Source organism: Protopterus annectens, chromosome 16.part0 (genome assembly GCF_019279795.1).
Source record: "Protopterus annectens isolate FY-2018-M chromosome 16.part0, PAN1.0, whole genome shotgun sequence".
Taxonomy (NCBI): Eukaryota; Metazoa; Chordata; order Ceratodontiformes; family Protopteridae; genus Protopterus; species Protopterus annectens.
The window spans coordinates 517,789,733-517,815,459 of record NC_056750.1 but is presented as its reverse complement, the minus strand read 5'-3'; the positions used below and the strand labels follow the sequence as shown (position 1 = coordinate 517,815,459).

The window sequence follows — 25,727 nt, the reverse complement described above, 5'->3', positions numbered from 1 at the left end:
TGTGTCGGTCCTTGTCTTTGCGTTTTTTAGACAAAACCGGAGTCGGAGTATCCGACGACATAGTATAGTTAAATGCTTTCCAAAAATAATGCTGGGCGAACTCCGCCCGACTCTTAATAGTGCGTTTGTTGAATGTAGCACAAAAGCGACAGACCAAGACGTCGTGGTCTGGGCCTAAACAAGGTATACAGAGGGAATGGAAATCCTTATGCGGTATTTGCTTCCCACAAGAAATACAATTATTAACTTTGTCTGACATTGGTCTGAGGCAAGAAAAGTTTCCCCAATGGGGTACTTAGCTTTTAAGAAGACTTCGGTTTCCAAATTTCGTAATTTCAGGAGCTGGCCGACCGGCACTTGCAAACTGCTTCTGCTTTGGGCACCGCGCGGCAAGAAAGACTGAAGAAAATGGCGCCGGCTGGTTCCTTTATACCCCTGTCGCACTGACGTCAGGGAAGAAGCGATGACAACCGACACCGGACCTAGACTTTGGAATTCGGCCGACCGAGGACCCGCCTGACGGCAGGAGAACCCATCTGTTACGACTGCAGCTGTATGCACGATGAACATCCTCATAGGGAGGAAGAGAGTATTCCTGATCAGAAGAGGAATCAGAAGAAATGGAAACCTGATCTGAAGATTCATATTCTGTCTCTTGCCTAGGCCTCTTATCAGGAGGGGGATGGGAAAGTACAGTTTTGTACCTACCATAAATGTAGATGTTCGAGTGCTAATACAGCTGCAGTAATCACAGATGGGTTTTCAGCCGTCAGGCGGTCCCTCGGTCGGCCGAATTCCAAAGTCTTGGTCCGGCGCCGGTTGTCGTTGCTTACTCTTCTGACGTCAGTAAGGCCAGAGTATATAAGACACAGCCGACGCCATGTTCTTCAGTCTTTCTTGCCCCAGATGTCAGGTGCCCCCAAAAGGAAGGCAATACATAAATAAGGCTTATCTACATATGCAAGCAATGCAATGTAATGCAAAATCAGTGTAAGCAAGCAAATAAAACATAGCAGGATAACCAGTCAGGTGGTATGAAGAGGTTGTCCGGCCCCATGCTTTTACCAAGTGTGGAAGGAGGGAGGGAAACCTGTACTGCAGCTGTATTAGCACTCGAACATCTACATTTATGGTAGGTACAAAACTGTACTATGTTCATCGTGCATACAGCTGCAGTAATCACAGATGGGTAGAGTCCCAAAGCTATGCATAGGGTGGTAGGTACTATGAGGAACTGGGTTGAGCCAGAATGCCCTGCAAAACAGCAGTGGCAAAGCCTGCTCTTGTTCTGGAATATAAGGGCAGGTAGTAGTGTTTTGTGAAGGTATGTACAGAACTCCAAGTGGCTGCCTCCAAAATATCCTTAGTAGGAACACCTCTGTGGAAGGCTGTAGAGGTGGCTGTGGCCCTGGTGGAGTGAGATCTGATACCAGTAGGGACAGATTTCCCATGATAGGAATAACAAAACCGTATGCAGTGGCCAATCCACTTCGAAATGGTCTGTTTGGTAACTGGTTTCCCTTGAGCCCCTACGGCATAGGACACAAAAAGTTGTTCTGATTTCCTGAAGGACTTTGTTCTGTCCAAATAATAACGTAGCTGCCTATGGATGTCTAAAGAGTGAAGCAGCCTCTCCCCTTTGTTTTGAGGGTTAGGATAAAAGGTAGGTAGGTGTATGGCTTGATTTAAGGCTACCCTGGATACCACTTTTGGCATAAAAGATGGATTGGTACGAAGGCAACCCTGTCCTGATGGAAGATGAGGAAGGGCTGCACCGCCATGAGGGCCTGTAGTTCAGAAACCCTACGAGCTGAAGTGATGGCCAGAAGGAAAGCTGCTTTCCAGGACAAATGTTGCAGATCTGTTGAGGCAGCAGGTTCAAAGGGAGGCAATGTTAATTTTTCTAGTATGTAATTAAGGTCCCAGGCTGGTATTGGTTGCTTCCTTGGAGGTCTTATATTCTTAGCCCCTCTGAGGAACTGTCATAAGAGTGGGTGAGAGAATAAAGGAGGATCAGTGTTGAATTCTGCAGAAATGGCTGAGGCATGGATTTTTATGGAAGAAAATGAAAGTCCACTGTTCAGCAGTTCAGCTAGGTACTGTAAAACCTGAGGCAAGTTCAATTTTCTAGGGTCCTGGCCTCTTTTCTCATTCCAACAGCAAAACCGCTTCCATTTTGCGGAGTAAGCTTTTCTAGTAGATGGCCTTCTGGCCTCCAAAATGACATCCTGCACCTCCTTGGAGAGTAGGGACTGTTGTGGTGTCAAGGAATTTTCCATGCAGCGAGGTTGAGTGTTTTCAGCTGACTGTGAAGAGTTTTGTAGCTGTTCTGAGTCAGTAGAAGAGGCATTAGAGGCAGGGACCAGGGAGGAGTATGTGTTAGGCTCCTCAGGAGTGGATACCAGTGTTGCCTTGGCCAATCTGGAGCAATCAGTATCATCCTCGGTTTGTCTGTTCTTGCTTTCAAAAGCACCTTGGGCAGAAGGGGCAGAGGTGGGAATGCATAAACTGTCCATGCTGTCCAGCTGAATGAAAGGGCGTCCACTTTCCAGGCCTTTGGATGAAAGGTCCTTGAACAAAACTTATACAGTAGATGGTTCCTGTGGGAGGCAAAAGATCTATGTCTGGCCTCCCCACGCTTGGATTATCTCTGTAAACACCTGAGGATGTAACTTCCATTCGTGTGGATCTGTCATATTTCTGCTTAGAGTGTCTGCCAGTGTGTTTTCCAGTCCTGGCAAGTACTGTGCTTGAAGTTCAATTTGTCTTTCCAGAGCCAAGTTCCAAAGAGTCATGGCTAGTCTGCACAAGGGGTAGGAATGTGTTCCTCCTTGTTTGTTTATGTACCACATTACTGTGGTGTTGTCTGTTCTTATCAGTAATTGTCCTGGATGCAGGAAGTCCTTGAAAGCTGTAATTGCATTTATTACTGCTAGCATTTCTTTTTGATTGATGTGAAGGTGCTTTTCCTTTTGGGACCATCTGCCCTGAATGCACCTGTCCTTCATGTGCGCCCCCCCAGGCGTAATCTGAGGCGTCTGTGGTTATGACTTGTTTTGCTTGAGGCTTGCAGAATGGAAGGCCTGTGTTTACTTGACATGCTTGGGCCCACCATAGAAATTCCTTTTGCAAACATGGAATTATTGGTATAATTGCTTCCAAACTGTGACTGTGTTGAGACCATAGATTTTTTAGGTACCACTGAAGTTTCCTCATATGCAGCTTTGCACATGGGATTAGAAGAATGCAAGATGCCATGAATCCCAGAGCCTGCAGGATTTTCCTTGCAGTAAGCCTGGTACTTTTTGCTAGTGTTTCGAAGTACTGAGATAGTTGCCCTTGTTTTTCTGGCGTAAGATATGCCATCTGGGTGTTTGTGTCCAAGTTGGCACCCAGGAAGGTTATTTTCTGAGATGGTGTTAGCCTTGATTTCTCCTTGTTGATGGTATATCCCAGAGAAAGCAGAAACCGTGTCACATATGTCAGATGTTCCAGTAGTATGCGTTTGCTGTCCGCTTGGATCAGGCAGTCGTCCAGATAAGGGTAAATTTGTATCCCTTGAAGTCTGCAGTAGGCAATCACTGATGCCAGGCACTTTGTGAATACTCTGGGCGCAGTAGATAAGCCAAAGGGCAATGCAGAGAATTGATAGTGGATTGAACCTGCAAGAAATCTGAGGTATCTTCTGCAGCTTTGTCCGATTGGGACATGCAGGTATGCCTCCTTGAGGTCCAATGTTACCAGCCAAAACTCCTTGCCCAGCATGGGAAGAAGTTGCTGTAATGTGAGCATCTTGAATTTTGGTGCAGTAGGAATGTGTTTAGGATGGATAAGTCCAAAATGGGTCTCCAGTCGGTTCCTTTTCTTGGTACCAGAAAAAGTCTTGAATAAAAACCTTGACCTTGATGGTGTGTAGGTACCTTTTGTATAGCTCTCATGTTTAGGAGCTTTGAAATTTGCAGTTGTGCCTCTGCCCTTTGATTTTGTGGCAGGTTTGGCATGCTTCTCATTTTTGGAAGAGTGTGAAACTGAAATTTGTAGCCTCTGTTTATAATGTCCAGTATCCATTTGTCTGTTGTGACAATATGCCAATTGCTTGCAAATAATGCTAGTTTCCCTCCCAAAGGTGCTGCCAGCTGAGACTTGCTTGGCATGGAAATGAGGGAGTCACTGGGTTTGCTTCCTGTATTGTTGTGCACTGTCTTCACCACCTCTTGGTGCTGGAGATTGCCATTGTCTGCCTCTATATGATCCTTCTGATTGCCCTCTGCCCCTTGTGCGTCTGTATCTACCTCTTTGGGGCTTGTCAGTGGCTGGAAAGGACCAGTTTTTTGAAGGCCAATTTCTGCTAAAAAGTGGTGGTTGGACCTGTAAGAAAGCCTTGACAGTTTGCATAGATTTGGCTTTTTCTTCCATTTTCCGTAGTATCTCCTCAGCATTAGTACCAAATAGTACATCCTTTTGTAAAGGAGCATCAAGAAGTTTAGCTTTCACATGATCAGGTAAATTTTGTTCCCTAAGCCAGGCATGTCTGCGAATGACTGATCCTGTAGCAGCCGCTCTACTGGAAGCCTCTAGGGCATCATAACCACATTGTAAGGTGTGTTTACACACTTGCTCCGCACTATGCATCATATCCTGTAACTCTTAAATCTGGTTGTTCAGGTTGAGACATTTTGTTCCTTAATTGTGATAACGGGCACTGTTGATATTTAATCATATGAAACTGACAGTTTAAGGCCCTCATGGCTAGGGTGGCCGAGGTATATACCTTTTTACCCCACCTTTCTAGAGATCTGGATTCCCTTTCTGCAGGGAGTGGATTCTTGGCAGTGGAGGCCTTTAATCCCTTGGGGCCTTGTGAAATGGTTTCAGGGTCAGCATTATGGCCTTTGTAGAGAAATTGGTGAGAGCTGGGTACTCTGTAATACCTATCAGGTTTTACTGGTGCAGGAGGCAGAGAATCAGGGTTAAGGCAAGCCTCCGAATAGACATCATCCAGTACATCCAAAACAGGGGGTATTAGCCAGAGGTATGTGCTGAGGTAACCAAAGAAATTCCCTAAGTCTTTTCTTGGAATATGAAAAGTCTTGGCCTTCCCAATGGAAGTGTTCCCTCAAAGTGTGCAAGGTTTCCCCAAAAGAAAAATCCTCAGGAGGGGCTACAGAAGGAATGGACTGTTCTGCATCCGAATCCTCAAAAGGGGAGTAAGAGTGTTCCTCTGCATCAGAATGTTCTGATAAAATGGATCCCTGATCAGAAGAGGGAGAATCTTCCTCCACTTTGGGTCTCTTGTCAGGAGGGGGCTGAGAACCTCTGATAAGAGTAATTAAATCCTCAGCCATTTTAAGCATCTGTTTCTTAGGCATGGGTCCAGGAGATGGGCCCTGTGCAACAGGCCTCGTGGGATGCCTGGCTGCTTTGGATTTAGTAAAAGCCTTTATTGAAAAAGAAGATGAGGGCCTAAATACACCATGGGTGGAGGTGGACCTGTCCACATTAGTAAGCTCGACATTAGCAGGGGCTTCGGTTGTAGTCTGGGAAAGGGCCGAGGACCCAGCGGTCTCGGGTACAGAGGACACCGCCAAAGGAGTGTCGTCGGTAGTCAGGGACTGCAAAGGCGTCTCGCTGAGAACCGGACCACGTGTAGCCTGTTTTGGCGGGGTCTCGCGTGTCGGTCCTTTTCCTTGCGTTTTTTGGACAAAACGGTAGTCGGAGTGTCCGATGACATTTTATAATCAAAAGCTTTACCACAGTAGTGTTGGGCGAACTTCGCCCGACGCTTGATAGTGCGTTTATTGAAGGTAGCGCAAAAGCGACAGCCCGAGACGTCGTGGTCTGGGCCCAAACAAGGTATGCAAAGGGAATGGAAATCCTTATGCGGTATTTGCTTCCCACAAGAAATACAATTATTAACTTTTTCTGACATCGGTCTGAGGCAAGAAAAGTTTCCCCAACGGGGTACTTAGCTTTAAGGAAGACTTCGGTTCCAATTTTTTTTTCGTAATTCAGGAGCTGGCCGACCGGCACTTGCAAACTGCTTCTGCTTCGGGCACCGCGCGGCAAAAAAGACTGAAGAACATGGCGTCGGCTGTGTCTTATATACTCTGGCCTTACTGACGTCAGAAGAGTAAGCGACGACAACCGGCGCCGGACCAAGACTTTGGAATTCGGCCGACCAAGGGACTGCCTGACGGCTGAAAACCCATCTGTGATTACTGCAGCTGTATGCACGATGAACATCCCCTGATCAAAGTAATTAGGTCTTTGGCCATTTTGAGCATCTGTTTTTTAGGCATGGAGGCCTGTCCATGGGGCTGTTGTACTTGTTTCTTTGTCTTTAGAGGTGCTTTAGTCTTTGCCTTTGAAGCTGAAGTCGTTTTAACATACAACTGTGTAGACCTGAAAACACCCTCAGAAGCAGATGCCTGCTCAGCGGCTCCAGACCCATCTGAGGGAATAGTTTCCGAGGTTCCAATACCTTGAGTTTCCAGCGGCCTAGTCGGCTCCACATGGGAGTCGGAAGCGGCCTGCGGCTCTAAAGTAGCGGGCATCAGGGGCTGCGAAAGCACCTCACTGAGAACCGGCGAACCAGCGACTGGCTTAGAAGAAGCCTCGTCGTCAGTTTTGGACCTCGGATGCCTGTCCTTTTCTTTGCGTTTCTTTTGAATTGCGGTAGTCGGAAGGCTATCCAACGACATCGTGTAATTAAATCTTCTGCCAAAATAATGAAATGCAAAATCGTACCGATGCTTAATAGTGCATTGGTTAAATCTAGCACAAAACAGACAATTAGTAACGTCGTGATCAGGGCCTAGGTAAGGAATAGAGTAAGAATGGAAGTCCTTATGAAGTATTTGCTTCCCACAAGAAATACAATTATTAACTTTTTCTGACATCGGTCTGGAGCAAGAAAAAAAGTTTCCCCAATGGGGTACTTGGCTTTTAATGAAGACTTCGGATATGAAATTCGAACACGAAAATCTCAGGAGTCGGTCGACCGGCACTTGCGAACTGCTTTTGCTTCAGGCACCGCGCGGCAAGAAAGACAGGAGAAAATGGCATCGGCTGCATCTTTTATACCCCTGGCGCACTGAAGTCAGGGAGGAGGCGACAGCAACCAACCGGACCTAGACTTTGGAATTCAGGCCGACTGCGGGTAGCCTGCCAGCAGGATAACCCAATTGTAATGACTACAACAGTGAAACACGATGAACATCAGACTTTGAAGGGATGTATTTTCTGGAATCCCTCTTATCTTTGGTAGAAGGTGGCCTAGCTGCCTTTCTGACAAAAGCAGTTTTGGCAGGTTAATTCCTCTGAAACCTAGGGACAGGGGAGACAAAGACATGTTTTAGATGCCCTTTTCTTGAAGTGATTTAAATAGTTCGGCAGATAAGTTTCCGAACAAAACTTTGCTGTCCAGAGGGGCAGCCATTAACTTGGCTTTAATATCATCAGGCAAAGCCATGAATAGTTACTCAGGACAGACCCAGATGCATCGGCCCTGGCTGAGGCCTCCACGGCATCATAACTGCACTTGATGGAGTGCCTTGCAACCCCGGCAGAGGAACTGAGAATGGAAGAGAGCTTAGCCTTGGAGGGAAAATCAGGAAGCTCAGAAAGGAGCTTTCCTGCATCAGACAGGAGAGCTAGGGAATATTTGACCATATGGGTTTGACAATTAATTGCCCCAAAGAACAAAACAGCAGAGAAATATACTTTTTTCTCTAATCTCTCCATGACTCTGCTCTCCTTATCCGAGGGAAACTGGATCTGCAGAGAGGGCTTTGAAGAGGAATTTGGAGTATTCAGGCACATTATAAAATCTATCTAAGCACTTCGGAGCTGGAGGCTGGGAGTCTGGGCATTTAAAAGCAGCTGTAAAGGCATCTAAGAAGGCTACTAGGACAGGGGGGATGGCAGATAGAGAGGGGAAGTCCATCTGAAGGAGGTCATAGTAGCTCTTCTGTATGTCTGGACTGGATTTTGGTGTCTCGCCCCCAAAACTACTATAACCCTCACACTCTACCAAATGCCCTTAGTGACCACTGCCCTATCACAGTAACTAGACATACTCCTCATTTCACCAGACCTTTCAAGTTTATCACTTCCCACAAAAATCTCATCTTTCAGTCCTGACTCTTTCACTGGCCAACTCTCTAGTATTAACTGGTCCCATCTCACTACACTCCACTTAGATGAGGCTGTCCACTCTTTCAACTCCACCTTTCTTAAACGTCCTCAACTCCCTTGCTCCTCTCCGCACAATAGGAATCACAGCTAACACCACTCCTTGGCTGACCAAATCTACTCGAACCCTGATGAAAAACCGTTACAAGATATGGAAATTATGAACTAAAACTAAGACCCCTTCTCTTCTACAGAACTATAAAAACTTAGGAATCAAATAAGGAAAATTATCAACAAAGACAAGACTAACATCTATGCAAACCCTCCCACTACCCTAAAAATCAGACCCCAAAAAATTCTGGAACACAATCAATCATATACTACATCCAGGAAACCCTTCCTCTCCTAACCCATGCCCAAATAAAACTCCATAACACATTGGCAGACAACCTCAGCAGAAACATCAAGGATCCCCATGAGTGGAAACTGGATCCACAAGTATTTGCAATGATAACTCAAAAATGGGGCCTTCCAGACATAGACCTGTTTGCCAGCCCTCAAAACTATCAACTAACAAAATTTTGTACAAGGACACTTCACCATCAAGCTTGGAAAGTGGACGCACTCTCATTCAACTGGAAAAACCTGACAGTATATGCCTTCCCTCCATTGCCTCTCCTCACAAGGGTGCTTCTAAAAGTCAGGAAGGAGAGACCATGACTGATACTCATAGCCCCAGACTGGCCACGCCAGCACTGGTACCCGCTATTGAGGAATATGGCCCAGGGTCCACCTTGGATTTTACCACAAATTACCCATTTGCGCACACAGCAAAACAATCAGATTATTCACAGCCAGCTCAAAACCTTAAACCTGGCTGCATGGCAAATCAACTAAGCATCCAGCCAGCTCCTCTTTCCCAAGCAGTTATGGATGTTACTCTGGAAGCTAGGAGGCCCAGCACCAGGAGGGCTTATTCGGACAAATGGAAAAGGTTTTGTGCCTGGAACCAAACTAAAGGCCAAGACACAATCCAGCCTCACATGCCTCACATACTACAGTATTTAACTGAGATGTTGCACAAAGGGCTGTCTTTTTCTTCCATTAAAATCCATATATCAGCTATTTCAGCCCACTACAACACGGATCCACCCTTATTTTCTCATCCACTTCTAAGGCAGTTCCTCAGAGGGGCAAAAAACATTAGGCCCCCCCAGGAGAGCACCTACACCAACATGGGACCTCAACTTTGTTCTGGAAAAACTCACGTTACCTCCCTTTGAACCAGCTTTCTCTGCAGATCTACAGTTCCTATCATGGAAGACTGCCCTGCTGCTAGCAATAACTTCAGCTAGAAGAGTCTCAGAGCTGCAGGCACTAATGGCAGTGGAACCCTTCCTCATTTTCCATCAAGACAGAGTTTCTCTATGAACTAATCCTTCCTTCATGCCTAAGGTGGTTTCCAGTGTGGCTTTAAATCAAACCATCTACTTACCCACCTTCTTCCCAAATCCACAGAACAAAGGAGAAAGACTCCTGCATTCCTTGGACATTCACATGCAACTTCGTTACTATTTGGATAAAACTAAGGCTTTCAGAAAATCTGACCAGCTCTTTGTATCCTATGCTACAGCTTCACAAGGGAAGGCTATATCAAAACAAACCATTTCCAAATGGATAGGACATTGCATTCATTTTTGCTATACCCATCATGGAAAACCAGTTCCTGCTACCATTAGGCCCCACTCTACCAGGGCAACAGCTACATCTACAGCCTTCCTCAGGGGGGTTCCAACCAAGAAGATTTTGGAAGCTGCAGCTTGGAGTTCAGTGCACACCTTTACCAAACACTATCACTTACCTCTTTACTCTAAGACTAGGGCTGGCTTCGCCACTGCAGTTCTGCAGGGCCTTCTAGCCTCCCCTAACCCTCTATGACTCCTCCACCCATCCTTAGCTTTGGGATTCTACCCAAGTGTGATGACTGCAGCAGGGTAACACGATGAACATAGTACAGTTTTGTACCTACCATAAATGTAGATGTTCGAGTGTACACCCTGCTGCAGTCCAGGTTACCCTCCCTCCGTCCCCTCTGATCCAACTGGCTAAATCTCTACAATACCTTCCTGATGTATTTGCTTATAGCTGGAGGGATTTTGTGTTCATGCAAAATTTTCTTAGTTTGGTACTAATTTCTGACCACCTTTTTGGGGGCACCTGACATCTAGGGCAAGAAAAACTGAAGAAAATGGCGTCAGATGCATTATTTATACCCCTGGCGCACTGACGTCAGGGAAGAAGCGACAGCAACAGACGTCGGACCAAGACTTTGGAATTCCGGCCGACTGCGGGACTGCCTGATGACAAGATAACCCAAGTGTGGTGACTGCAGCAGGGTGTACACTCGAACATCTACATTTATGGTAGGTACAAAACTGTACTTTTTGTCAGTGAGTTGCAATGTACACCACCTACCATGAAAGTACAGTTAACATCTAAATGGGCCAACATTTTCCCATACAACAAACAATGCATGAAAGTTCAACGCAATGGCAGGGTGAATTTTTTTTTTTATATACTGCAGTGGATTATGTTAGCCAAAGGTTGACATATGTGACAAAGTAAGATTAAAGCTTTTCCACAAATACACAGATCAAAATCCTTCCATACTTCCTCCACAAAGAGGGGGAGGAAGCCACAAAATAAAGTATATAATATCAAAGTGTGCCGATAGCAAAATCTTCAGAATACTCATGGAGACAAACTGCATTAGGATCTACACATCCAGCTTACAACACAGTCTAGACTGGATGGAATATAAAGCCTTTTCCTGTACAAGCAGCTCTTATAGTGGAGAACTGATTTTTTTTTTGTCAGCCTTCAGAAGAAAGGAACTAAAATCAACCAAATGCAGAAATGTTCTATCAAAATGACTTGATTTTTCTTTCTGCATCTTAACACCTGGACTAGGAAAAAATGCAGAAAAACAAAAATGAACCTCTTTTTCTGTAACATAGTCTCTTTCTACGTATATATTGACACCTATCTATACATATCTGTATGATAAATGATCGCAGAATCAAAACTTTGAGCATAAGTCATACACCAGAACAGTCTGAATCACAGATTGAAATACACAGCACTTTGAATCAGAAAGATATGAAGCAATGCAAAATTTACTTTTCTGCAGAAGAGTAAGTCGCCCTGCACCTCCACATCCCCTGTTAACTGTATAGCAATACAGTGGAAAAGGACAAATTACCAGATCCCTATTTCACTGCGATCTCACACAGGTTTTCAATCAGCTCTACTGGCTTTTTTGCAGTGCAATTCAACTTGTTGATGGGTTGAATCGAACACACACATACAAACCACATCTCTATATATCTGTGTGTGTGTGTGTGTGTGTGTGTGTGTGTGCATATATATATATATATATATATATATATATATATATATATATATATATATATATATATACACATCTCTATGTTTTATATATATATATATATATATATATATACATATATATATATACATATATATATATATATATATATATATATATGTGTGTGTGCGTGTGTATACTGCATTGTTCTTCGTGTTTCACTGTTGCAGTCATCACACTTGGGTAGATTCCCAAAGCTGAAGAAGGGTGGAGGCAGTCATGAAAAGTTAGGGCTGACTAGTATGCCTTGCAGGACTGCTGTTGCAAAACCCGCCCTGGATTTGGAAAAATAGGTAGGTGGTAATGCTTGGTGAGGTGTGTACAGCACTCCAGGTAGCAGCTTCCAGGATGTCCCTGGTAGGGACTTCCCTGAGGAATGCTGTAGAGGTAGAAGTTGCCCTAGTGGAATGTGTTCTGACCCCCTGAGGGGTGGGTTTCCCATGGTGCTTGTAGCAGAAATGGATGCAGTGTGTTATCCATTTGGAAATTGTTTGCTTTGAAATGGCCTTGCCCACTGCCCCTGGTGCAAAGCTGACTAGTAACTGGTCAGATTTCCTGAAGGGCTTAGTCCTATCAAGGTAGAATCTGAGTGGTCTGTGCACGCCCAAGTAGTGCAGGATCCTTTCCCCTTTATTTTGAGGATTAGGGAAGAAAGTTGCCAAATGGATAGATTGGTTGAGAGCCACACTGGACACCACTTTAGGCATAAAGGAAGGGTTAGTCCTGAGGGAAACCCTGTCAGCATGGAAAATAATGAAGGGTTCCACAGTACTACCGGTGACTGGCTGCGCAGGAGTGGGTACCAGTGCTGGTGTGGCCAGTCCGGGGCAATCAGAATTGTCCTTGGTCTGTCCTGTCTTATCTTTAGAAATACTCTTGAGAGAAGGGGCAGAGGGGGAAAGGCATAGATTGAGAGATTTACCCACTGGAAGGATAGGGCATCTACTTTCCACGCCCTGCTGTGAGGTGTCCTGGTGCAGAATTTGCTGAGGTGGTGATTGCAGGGGGAGGCAAAGAGCTCTACCTCTAGGGTCCCCCATTTCTGAATCAGAAGGTTGAAGGTGCCGGGCTCTAGTTGCCACTCATGTGGGTCTAAGAGATTTCTGCTCAAGTCGTCTGCCAGCGGGTTTTGTTTGCCTGGCAGGAATTGAGCTTGCAGATGGACCTGCATGTCCAAGGCAGTCTTCCACAGGGCCATGGTTAGCCTGCAGAGTGAGTAAGAGTAGGTCCCCCCCTGTTTGTTGATGTACCACATAACTGTGGTGTTGTCTGTTTTTATTAGCAGGTGTCCTGGTGAGAGTAGGGATCTGAAAGCTGTCAGAGCATGCTGCACAGCTAGCATCTCTTTTGGGTTGATGTGCATATGAATTTGACTTGGGCTCCAGTGGTCCTGAATGCACTTGCCATCCATGTGCACCCCCCCCCCGGACATAGTCTGAAGAGTCTGTGGTTAGGGTCTGGGAGACGTGGGGTTGAGTAAAGGGCAGTCCCTTGTTGTGGTTGCATGCTGCTGCCCACCAAAGAAACTCTGTCCTTAGACAGGGTATTATAGGAATGACTGTTTTCAGGTCCTGAGAATGTTGGCACCAAAGACTTTTTAAGTACCACTGAAGTTTCCTCATATGCAGTCTGGCATATGGAATTAGTAGGATGCATGAGGCCACAAACCCTAGGGCCTGCAGGATTTTACTTACGGATATAGCTGGGTTCTGGTGGTCATCTGAGTAAAATAGTCTGTCAGACAGGCTTGTTTTTCTGGAGGGAGGAATGTCATCTGGGATGCTGTGTCCAAGCTTGCTCCCAGGAATACAATCTTTTGACTGGGGACGAGTTTCGATTTCTTTTTGTTGATGGTGTACCCCAGGGAAGTAAGAAGGTTTTCTTTACAAATGTCAGGTGTGGCAACTGCATTTCCTGACTGCCTGAATCAGGCAGTCATCCAAGAACAGGTAAATCTGAATATTTCTCTGTCTGCAGTAAGCAATGGCTGGAGCCAGGCATTTTGTGAATACTCTGGGAGCAGTGGATAAGCCACAGGGAAGTGCAGAGAATGGATAATGCACAGATCCTGCCCTGAAATGTAGATACTTCTCTGCATGACCTCCACATAGGGATGTGCAGATAGTCTTCTTTTAAGACCATGGTGACTAACCAGGCATCTTTTGCTTGCATAGGTAGAAGCTGCTGCAGGGTGAGCATTATGAATTTTGGTACCACCAGGAAGGTGTCGAGAACTGAAAGATCTAGGATTAGGCGCCAAGTGCCCTCTTTTCTGGGTACCAGGAAAAGTCTGGAATAGAATCTTTGACCCAGCTGTTCTGCAGGAACAGGTTGAATTGGCCTTATAGAGAGCAGGGACTGTACTTGGTTTTGTGCCTCTGGCCACTGGTTTGGAGGAAGGTCTGGGAACGCTTTTGGGGTTGGCAGTGAGTGGAAGTAAAATTTGTACCCAGGACACAATGTTGAGGATCCATCAGTCTTTGGGAATGGAAATCCAGTTTTTTGCATGAAGGGCAAATTTTCCACCTAGGGGCACAAGCAGTTGGGCAGAGGTGGGGAGTGCATACCCTGACACTGTAGTCTGTGGGGTCTGGTTCCCCTGGGTCTAGTTTGAGATGGCCTTGAGGGGGCTGGAAAGGACCAATGTTTCGAGGGGCAATGCCTACTGAATCTAGGAGGCTGTACTTGCAAGAATTCTTTGACTGTCTGCATAGATTTAGCTTTTTCTTCCATCTTTTTAAGAACCTCTTCTGCTTTGGTGCCAAACAGATTGTCCTTGCTCAAAGGAGCGTCTAATCACTTTCCTTTGACATGGTCTGGCAAGGTTGGCTCCTTAAGCCACGCATGCCTTCTCAGTACAGAACCAGTAACTGCTGCCCTGCAAGATGCTTCTAGGGCGTCAAAGCCACATTGCAATATATGTTTGCTGACTTGGCTTGCAGAATGCATAAACTCTTGCAATTCATTATTTCTGCACAGTCTGTAAAGCTAGCTATTTTTGCTTAAGTTCCACAATATGTTGTTGGTACTTCAGCATGTGAAACTGACAATTCAAAGCCCTAATGGCGAGACTTGCAGAGGTATATACTTTCTTACCCCATCTGTCCAAAGCTCTAGAATACCTGTCCAAAGGAGTTGGACTCATAACTGTAGTTGCTTTGATACCTTTAGGCCCCTGGGGGATGACCTCTGGGTCAGCAGTACGATTTTTGAAAAGGAGTTTGTGAGAGTCAGGTTCTCTGTAGTACCTGTCTGGTTTCCTAGGAGCAGGGGGAAGTTTCAGGAGTTAAACTGGATTCCATAAAGACACCATCCACAACATCCAGGACTGGGGGTATTGCTAAAGGCCTATGTTGTGGCAGATCTAGAAATTCGCGGAGTCTCTTTTTGGACTCAGGATAGTCTTGGCATTCTCAGTGGAAATGCTCTCAAAGTATGTAATGTTTTACCAAAAGAAAAATCCTCTGGAGGAGAAGCAGAGGGAATGGATTCCTCTGCATCTAAATCCTCATAAGCAGATAAAGGCATGTCTTCCTAATCACATAATCACATACCTCAGAGTAGTCAGACTCTTGGTATGTTGAAGCTGTTGGGGACAGGTCTTTTTCTCTTAGCAGGGGAAGGCTGACTTCCTCTAATCAGCATAATAAGGTCTTCTGCCATTTTAAGCATTTGATGTTGTGGCAAGGGAGCAGGTGCATGAGCATAAGCTTTGGTCGTCAGTTTTTTAGGCGTAGCATGTACTCTTGGCCTTAGAAACTCGGTAATTTTAGACAGAACTGAAGACGCGAAAGAAGTTGTCGGTTTGTGTCGAACATCGGTAGTGTGAAGGAACTTCTTCAGAAGCCGGGGCCTGCTCAGTGGTTCTGGACCCATCCAAGATAGAGACATCCGCAGGTTCTGTAGTCGAAGAAGAGCCTCGCTCCATATCGAACGGGTCTCGGTAGAGGCCTGCGAATCCACTGAAGCGGGCATCATGGGCTGCGAAAGCACCTCCCTGAGTACCAGCGAACTGGCAACTAGCTTAACGGAATCGTCGTCGGCAGCTTTGGACCTGTGCGGTCTGTCTCTGTCTTTATCCTTATGTTTTCTGGGAAGATTGGTAGTCGGATGGCTTACCGAAGCCATTTCGGAATACGGAGATCGGGAACAAAAGTATTTAGCGACAATAATGGCCAGACGAATAGTTTGAGCGTTGAACAAGGCACAAAGCCGACAGCGAGGTACGTCATGGTCTGGGCCTAAACAGGTGACGCAGTAAGAATGTAAATCTCAGTGTGGTACTTGCTTTCCACAGGCAAGACAATTGTTAACTTTTTCTGACATCGGTCAGAGCAAGAAAAAAGGATCCCCAACGGCGTACTTAGCTTTAGAAGACGTCAGGATAATTCAATTCGGAAAGGAAAACTCAGGTAGCGGCCGACTGGCACTCGTGCAAACTGCTTCTGCATCGGGCTCCTCGGCAAGAAAGACTGATGTAATAGCGTTGGCAGTGTGTTTTTATACCCTTGAGGAAGTCTGCTATTGTAGAGACGAAAAGTGCTTAACAAATTAAACCTGTGTTCTTTTGGGTTGAAGTGCCAGTGGTCGTTTGTTGTTCTTACTTCGTGTTTTTATACCCCTGATGACCTGATGTCAGTCCTCGAGTGACAGCAACCGATGCAGAAATACCAAGTCTCTGGTATTCGGGCCGACTGAAGGCTACCTGCAGGTAGATAACCCAAGTGTGATGACTGCAACAGTGAAACATGAAGAACATCAGCAAACATGGCTACCTCCAGTCAAATCTGAGGCTGAAGGATATCACACAGACAATTGTTATGCACTGCATATAATGTGGTGGGTTTAAAAACCAAATCAGAAACAACATACTTCCTTTGTGATTTACTCTACATTGGCTCACAAAATGGTTCCTCTGGTATGGAGCCATGAAAGATCTAGGCAGGACACCCAAAAAAACAGACAGCTCCAGTGTCATGCCCTGCATCATTTGGCTCAAATTAAGAGGCATTACAAGAAAAATCCATTTTTTGGAGCATATTAGTACCCAGATCCTTTGGCACTGCAATGCAGCAGTCAAGGCACTCAAATGTTTTAAGGCAGAAATGGACAGGACAAGCAAAAGAAAGGCTATAAATTGAAAGACCTGTCCACAGAAGTTAAAGAAGCCTATAGTGGTGAGGTGAGTGCATGCACATAAATATTCTACATGTTTAGGAACAAAGTTATCTATTTTCAGATATGGAAACTGCAACTGGGTTATTAGCAATTCTGAAGTATTAAACTGGAAGAGAGGGTTCAGTTTTCAAGGCTAGACAGTAGCTTATACCTGTATATAAGGATCACTTTCTCGATACTATAAATAGTCTTAGACACTTCAGACTAATAAAAAAGTAGAAACTGTCAAAAACACCCTAGCCCCCCCCCCTCAAGGTGGGGTCACTCATCCTGCCCAAAAATCAACAAGTAAAATAAAAAAATTAAATGGGGGTGTTTGACAGCTAACCAAATAAGATATGCACTTCAGTTAATACTTGAATTCAGAAAAGTTTAGTGCAATGTGGAAGCCTTATCTTGGAAGGTTTCTGCATCACACCAAACATTTCAAATTCACAGATCTCTCTACCACCGAGGCTTCCCCTCTTGGGAACCTCATCAATAACAGCATCCTTGCCGGCAAAGCTGGAAGCTAATGTGGCATACCAAGGGAGTGGCTAATGCTAGTTCATGTTCTCTTCTCCACAAATGCCCACAGCTCACAATCTGCTCAGCCAAGAGAAACTTCCTTAGCTGAGTAGAATTTTACTCTGGGAGGAAAAAGTGAATGCTGTCAAGAGACCTCTCCTATGGTAGTAATTCCTGTGCAGGAAAATCCAGCAAAGACAGTGGTGTGAGAGAGTGTGTGTGTGTATGTGGCTGGGGGGGGATTGGTGTACACATGTATTTGAATGTGTGTGCGCACATCCGTACGGGCATGAATGAAACAAATGAAAAGTTGTCCATGTCCGGATAGTAGCAATAGGTGGGTCAGGTATGGAATAGCAAGGCTCTAGCTATGTGCATGTTTTGCAGCATGAGTGCTGGTGTATTGGGAGTGTTTCTATGAGTGTGAGTAAGTAGAGTGTGTGTATTTATGCATCTTTTTCTGAATGTGCATGTCTGTAAGTGCACATGTATAAAGGTGCCTTTGCTTAAGTGATGCATTTCCTGCTAGGAAAAACATTAGAATCACAGGATTTTTTTTAGTTGATTCACAGACATGGAAATTAACCACTAATGAGGTATTTTACATCGTAGCTATATCATGTCTCTGAACTGGAATTTCACCTGGTCATGCAAACTGACGGCTCTGCACTTGGCAATCAGTGTGGATGGATAGAAATTCTGTGAATCTAAGGGTTAGTTTCATCACTAATTTATACCAATCTTCTGTGCAGAGGATACCCACCCATTTGTAAGCATAACACAAAAGTTAGTTTACTGGAATGGAAGCCTTTTAATCAATACTGCTTTGACCACTTTCCAATGAACACTGCCTGCTAAATGAAAAAAAAAACTTGAAAAAAATCTCCCAGAAAACTATTCTAATGTGATCCAAATAACGACCTACCCAAGTAAGCAAGTAAATTGTTTGTTAGCTGATGTGCAGGTTTAAGATACTACCTTGCTAACAAAGACAACAAGCAATTTCTGGTTGTTTTATCACACACTACATAAGCGAAGACCACAAATTAGTGCTTACTAATGCACTATGCAGACACATTTGAAAAAGGGGAAAATCATTACTTTAGCTTTCCAGTATTAAAAATTGTAGAGGAGAAAAAAGAGGTGGAGATATACCCACCAAAATAGAAAATGTTAACAATAAATGGATTTTAGTATTTATAGAGCTTATCAACCACCAAGGCTAAATGGTGGATATAATTTGAAACCCGTTAAAGATGAATGGTATCAAATAACTGTCTCTTTAGATGTTTAAATCCTGAACTCTGATCATGTGATTTGTGAGGTTATTTAAATGTCTACAACGTAGTCTGTTTTTACTTTGACTTTAAAAAAGCACTCTGTGCATAGGCTTGCCATACATTTGTGTTTCGTTAAAGTTCAATGCCTACACCCCATGTGCTCTCCTTAGAACCACTTTCTGGTGCTTTTGACTACTTAAAATGTTCCCAGAAATTTCAACATGGTGATGGAAGATGTTCTAAGACTTGCAGCATGGTGAATGATACATTATTAATCAGCTTGTCAAGTGTCTGGCACATTTCCCTACATAAATTATTCTACAGCAATTTGAAGTTGACTCAAAAGACATGACTGATTTCATTCAGTGAAACTATAATCTAGCAGAGTTACTGACAAGACTGGATGCATAAACCAGGTATAATCACTTAAAAGAGCTAACCTCCATGAAGCCGCAGTACTGGACTACCACCATCCACCTACATTTTGCTTACATTTTTTACATGTAGGAGATCAATTAAAATCTATACTTTACTAATTTAAACATTACCTGAAATCACTAAGGAATCGTTGCAGGTCATGAGAATCTCCCAGTTTCTCCTTACGCTGATCTGCACGATGTACAAGGCTGTTCCAGGCTTGGTTTAGCTCAGTGCACTTCTCTTGGATATCATCAGCAGATTCTGGGTGAGACTGGATTAAACGTTGGGCAGTCTCACCAAGGGAGTTAACCTACAAAAAAAAATTTAATCAGGGGCACAAGATGAAATCAGCAAAAGAGATATTGAAGTGCAATAGCCCCTCATCCCAAAGTGCATAAGTTACATGACAACTGGAAAATACCCACTACACTGTTAGATGGACAATTATGCAAATACTTGCTCCAACTTACCATGTGCATTTGTGTAAACATTAAAACAGCAGCATTACTGCTAGTACATTAATGGGTATTTAAATTTGACTGCTAAATCACACAAATTATGCTATGCAAAGGCCTCAATAACACAGAATTTTAACGATTCTTAGTCAGCAAGTCCTTACCATTCACTAGAACACCCCTTCGGACACAAGGAACTGTGAGGTCTAGCAGCAGGGTTAAAAAGTTGTTCAAACATCCAGCCAGCTCTAGAAAGTACTGTTGTGTACACTTACCATAAATGTAGATGTTCACGTGTATTCACTGTTGCAGTCATCACACTTGGGTTATCTGTCTGCAGGTAGCTCTCAGTCGACCAGAATACCAGAGTCTTGGGATGTCTGCGTCGGATGCTGTTGCCTCTCCCATGACGTCAGGTCATCAGGGGTATAAAACATGCAGCTGACACCATTACATCAGATTTTCATGCCCCAAACATCAAAAGCCCCCAAAATAGGAAGCTATTAAATGGTGTGGAACACCTCCAGTAAAAAGTAAACACTCCTGCCATAGAATATGGCCAAAAAGAGGATAGGTAGGATAGAGAAAGTCAGAGGGTTGGAGGGAGGGAAACCAGGACTGCAACAGTGAACACACTCGAATATCTACATTTATGGTATGGGTACACAACTGTACTATGTTCTTCGTGTTTCACTGTTGCAGTCATCACACTTGGGTTGATTTCCCAAAGCTAAGGAAGGGAGGTGGCAGTCAAGAAGTGTTAGGACTGGCAAGCAGACCTTATAAGACTGCTGTAGCAAATCCAGCTCTGGACTTAGAAAAAAATAGGTAGGTGGTAATGCTTGGTGAAGGTATGTAGAGAACTCCAGGTTGCAGCTTCCACGATGTCCCTGGTAGGGACTCCCCTTAAGAAATGCTGTAGAGGTTGAGGTAGGCCCTAGTGGAATGTGTTCTGATCCCCTGTGGGGTATGTTTTCCATGGTGCTTGTAGCAGAAGTGGATGCAGTGTGCTAGCCTTGCGCTCTGCCCCTGTAGCAAAGCTGACTAGCAGCTGGTCAGATTTTCAGACGGGTTAAGTCCTGCCCAGGTAGAACCTGAGCTGTCTGTGCACGTCCAAGGAGTGCAGGATCCTTTCCCCTTTATTCTGAGGATTAGGGAAAAAGGTTGGCGATTGGTTTAGAGCCCCACTGGATACCACCTTGGGCATAAATGATGGGTTAGTCCTGAAGGAAACCCTGCCAGCATGAAAAATAATGAAGGGTTCCACAGCCATTACTGCATGTAACGCCAGACACTCTTCTTGCTGATGTGATGGCTAGAAGTAAGGCTGTTTTCCAAGAGAGGAATTTTTACTCTGCTGAACCAGCAGGTTCAAAAGGGGGGGAAGTGTTAGCTTCTCCAGTACAAAGTTAAGGTCCCAGGCCAGGGTGGGGGCTCTCCTAGGGGGCCTTGAATTTTTAGCTCCTCTCTGGAACTGTTTGATGAGAGGGTGAGAAAAGAAAGGTGGCTCAGTATTACAATGAGCTGAGATAGCAGACGCATGAATTTTAAAGGATGAGAAGGACAGGCGTCTGTGGAGCAGATCTGCTAGGTAATCAAGGATTAGAGGTAAGGTAGGTACAGCTGTGTCCTTTCCTTGAGACTGACTCCAAGAACAATATCTTTTCCGCTTTTCAGCATAGGATTTCCTAGTGCTAGGCCTTCTGGCTTCAAGGATGACATCCAGCACCTGTTTGCTGAGGGTTGCTGGTGGTGTATTCAGGGGATAAGCTAGGCTGCAAGGTTTGGAGTTTGCAGCTGTGGATGCAAAATCTGTCCCTCCTGTTGAGACAGCAGGGAAGGGGTCTGATGTAGGTGCCAGGGTGGCAATGCTGTCAGACTGCGTAGGAGTAGGTACCAGTGCTGGCATTGCCAGTCTGGTGCAATAAGAATTGTCCTTGGCCTGTCTTGTTTGATCTTGAGTAGTACTTTTGAGGGGGGTCAGAGGAGGAAAGGCATAAATTGAGAGGGTTTCCAATGTAAAGGATAGGGTATCCACCCTCCAGGCTCTGTGAGGATTCCTGGTGCAAGACTTGCTCAATTGGTGGTTTAGGGGGGAGGCAAAGAGGTCCACCTCTGGATTAGAAGTCTGAATGAGTCGGGTTCCAGTCTCCACTCATGTGGGTCCAGCAGACTTCTGCTCAAGTAGTCTGCCAGTGAATTTTGTTTGCCTAGCAGGAATTGAGCTTGCAGGTGCACTTGGTTGCAAAAGGCTGTGTTCCACAGCTGTGTTGCGGGTTAACCTGCAGAGTGGGCAGGAATGAGTTCCCCACTGCCTGTTTATGTACCACATAACTGTGGTGTTGTATGTCCTTATCAGGAGCTGTCCTGGAAGAATAAGGTATTTGAGGCTGTCACAGCATTCTGTACAGCTAAAGTACAGTTTTGTACCTACCATAAAATGTAGATGTTCGAGTGTATACACTGCTGCAGTCAGGCGGTTCCCCCAGTCGCCCCGAGTTCCAAAGTCTTGGTCCGGCATCGGTTGCTGTCGCCTCTTCCCCAACGTCAGTGCGACAGGGGTACATAAGATGCAGCCGACGCCATTTTCTTCAGTTTTTCTTGCCCCAGATGTCAGGTGCCCCCAAATAGGTAGGCAATTCAAATTGCTAATAAAACACACATAAGAAAAGCAAACAACAACTTTCAGTTGGAATAAACAAATTGACAAGCGGAAAGACTTTCTGAAGAAGTTTGGAGTACCAAACGAAAAGCGCTTAAAAGTTTGTGGTTTTTACCCTGTATTCGTGTTAAGTTGGAATTTTATTCTGTACTGTGCAATTAAATCCAGTGTGGAGAGGAGCCGCTTGTCAATTTGTTTATTCCTAGTTTTTTGTGCCGTGTTTGAAGATTCGAACAACTTTCAGTTACCAGCAAATACTCCCCATAGGTAGTAAAGGGTAGAAGACATAGGTACGTACCAGCAAGTAAGAGGGGAAGGAGGGAGGGTAACCTGGACTGCAGCAGTGTATACACTCAAACATCTACATTTATGGTAGGTACAAAACTGTACTATGTTCATCGTGTTACACTGCTGCAGTCATTACACTTGGTAGAATCCCAAAGCTGAGGTAGGGTGGCTGGTTCTATAAGGCATTAGAAGTGGCTATAAGGCCCTGCAGCACTGCAGTGAGGAAGCCAGCTCTAGATTTAGAGTATAGAGGCAGATGGTAATGCTTGGTGAAGGTATGCACAGAGCTCCATGTTGCTGCTTCCAAAATATCCTTGGTAGGTACTCCTCTGAGGTAGGCAGTTGAAGTGGCTGTTGCCCTGGTGGAGTGAGATCTAATGCTGCTAGGTACAGGTTTCCCATGGTGTGTATAGCAGAAACGTATACGTCCTGTCCATTTTGAAATAGTCTGTTTTGGAATGGCTTTTCCCTGTGCTCCTGCAGCATATGCTACCAATAATTGCTCAGATTTTCTGAAAGCTTTGGTTTTGTACAAGTAGAAGCGTAACTGCCTGTGAATGTCCAAAGAATGCAGTAGTCTCTCCCCTTTATTCTGTGGTTTTGGATAAAAAGTTGGCAAGTGAATAGTTTGGTTTAGAGCCACACTTGATACCACCTTTGGCATAAACGTAGGGTTAGTTCTTAAAGACACCCTGTCCTGGTGGAAAATGAGGAAAGGTTCCACTGCCATTAGTGCCTGTAATTCTGAAACTCTTCGTGCTGATGTTATTGCCAGGAGCAGAGCAGTTTTCCAAGAGATGTATTTTAATTCTGCTGTGTTAGCTGGCTCAAATGGAGGTAAAGTTAATTTTTCCAAAACGAAGTTGAGGTCCCAAGTTGGAGTAGGTGCTCTATGGGGCGGTCTTATGTTTTTAGCCCCTCTGAGGTACTGTTTTAGCAGAGGATTAGAGAAAATTGGTGGATCCGTGTTGTAATGAGCAGAGATGGCAGAGGCGTGGATCTTGATGGATGAAAAGGAGAGGCCCTTGTCCAGCATCTCAGTTAAATATTGTAGTATCTAAGGAATGTTTGGGTCAAGGCAGAGAGACTGGTTCCAGGCACAGAATCTCTTCCATTTATCCGAATAGGCTTTCCTGGTACTAGGCCTTCTGGCCTCCAGAATGACATCCATAACAGCTTTGGAGAGAGGCATTGCTTGCTTGACTAAGGAATCTTCCATGCAGCTAGGTTTAAGGTCTTTAGCTGGCTGTGAAGTACCTGATTGTTGTGCTGGGTTAGCAGATGTGGGATCTGAGGTAAAATCCAGGGTAGTCCTTGCGCTAAGTTCTTTAAGATTGGGTACCAGTGCTGGCGTGGCCAGTCTGGTGCAATCAAGATCATCTTTGGCTCTTCTTGCCTGGCTTTTATGAGTACTTTTGGAAGGAGAGGAAGTGGTGGGAAAGCGTATACTTGCAGGTTTTTCCAGCTGAATGAGAGGGCATCCACTTTCCATGCTTGTGGATGGTAACTCCTTATGCAGAATTTCTGTAGCTGGCAGTTCATTGGGGATGCAAACAGATCTAAGTCCAGGTTCCACCATTTCTGTGTTATCACTCTGAATTTTTGTGGATTCAATTCCCATTCGTGGGGATCCATGATGTTTCTGCTCAACTCGTCTGCCAGTATGTTTTTCTCTCCTGGCAGGAATTGTGCTTGCAGATGAACTTGATAGTTTAGAGCTGTGTTCCACAAGGTCATGGCTTGTCTGCAGAGGGAGTAGGAGTGAGTGCCCCTTTGCTTGTTTATGTACCACATAACTGTGGTGTTGTCTGTCTTTAGTAGTAGTTGCCCTGGATGCAGCAGGTCCTTGAAAGCTAAAAGGGCATTTTGTACAGCTAGCATCTCCTTTTGATTGATGTGAAGATGCCTTTGTTCTGTGGGTCACTTGCCCCGAATACATTTTCCTGCCATGTGTGCTCCCCAGGCGTAATCCGATGCATCTGTTGTCAGTGTTTGCCTGGATGTGGGTTGAGTAAAAGGCTGTCCCTTGTTGAGGTGACAAGCTTGAGCCCACCATTGAAACTCCTGTTGAAGGCAAGGAATTAGTGGTATAACTGCTTCCAAACTTTGACAGTGTTGAGACCATACACTCTTTTAGGTACCATTGTAGTTTCCTCATATGCAGTCTGGCATATGGAATTAGTAGTATGCAAGATGCCATGTAACCCCAGGCCTGCAGAATTTTTCTTGCAGGGAGTTGGGTCTTTGTTGCCATCAACTGAAAGTACTGAGTCAGTTGTCCTTGCTGGTCTGGCATGAGATAAGCCATCTGGGCCGTTGTGCTCAAGCTGGCACCCAGGAATATTATCTCTTGTGAGGGCACTAGGTTTGATTTCTTTTCGTTTACTGTGTATCCCAGGCAAGTTAACTTTTTTACAAACGCCATATGCTTTAGAAGAATGTCCTTGCTCTCTGCTTGAATCAGGCAGTCGTCCAGGTACGGATAAATTTGAATTCCTTTCTGTCTGCAAAATGCAATTACTGGTGCCAGGCACTTTGTGAAGACCCTGGTCGCAGTAGATAAGCCAAAGGGCAGTGCAGAGGATTGATAGTGCATTGAACCAGCTATGAATCTGAGGTATCTTCTGCAGTTTTGTCTGATAGGGACATGCAGGTATGCCTCCTTGAGGTCCAAAGTCACGAGCCAAGCTTTCTTGCCCAGCATGGGAAGAAGCTGCTGTAGTGTCAACATTTTGAATTTTGGAACATCCAGCTAAGTGTTTAGAGAAGAAAGACCCAGAATGGGCCTCCAGGCTTTGTCTTTTCTGGGAACCAGAAAGACTCGAGTAAAATCCTTGTCCTTGCTCTTGTGGTGGTAACTTTTGAATAGCTCTCATGTCCCATGAGTGCTGTAATTTGTTTTTGAGCCTCTGCCCATTGAATTGTTGGCAGATTTGGCATTCCTTTTAACATTGGCAGAGTGTGAAAGTGGAACCTGTAACCTTGAGATACAATGTTGAGAATCCATTTGTCTTAGGTGAGCATATGCCAATTGTGATAGAAAAGTGCCAGTTTTCCCTCCCAAGGGGGCTGCCAAGAGAGCCGTTTGGCAGCTGTAGTGGGAAGTCATTGGGGCTGCTTTTTATATGGTTGGGGCCGGTCTTCCCCTTCTTTCTGGCCTGATGCACCCCATTGTCGAGGCCTGTAAGGACCTTGTGGTTGACCTCTAACTCTTGGATGTCTGTATCTGCCCCTTTGAGGTCTGTCTGCAACTGGAAAGGACCAATTCTTTGTTGGCCAATTTCTGCTAAATCGAGGAGGCTGAACCCGTAAGAAATCCTTCACCATTTGTATAGATTTTGCCTTATCCTCCATTT

At 44.9% G+C, this 25,727-nt stretch overlaps 1 protein-coding gene across 1 annotated transcript in view; it reads right to left on the bottom strand.

Moving 5' to 3' along the window:
• Positions 1-25,727, bottom strand: part of SPTAN1 (spectrin alpha, non-erythrocytic 1) — a gene marked incomplete in the record, with an annotated part of 2,849,969 nt that overhangs the window by 1,404,801 nt on the left and 1,419,441 nt on the right. Inside the window, 1 exon segment of the mRNA XM_044058813.1 lies at positions 19,095-19,276. Within this exon segment, the coding sequence (XP_043914748.1) occupies positions 19,095-19,276 (182 nt within the window).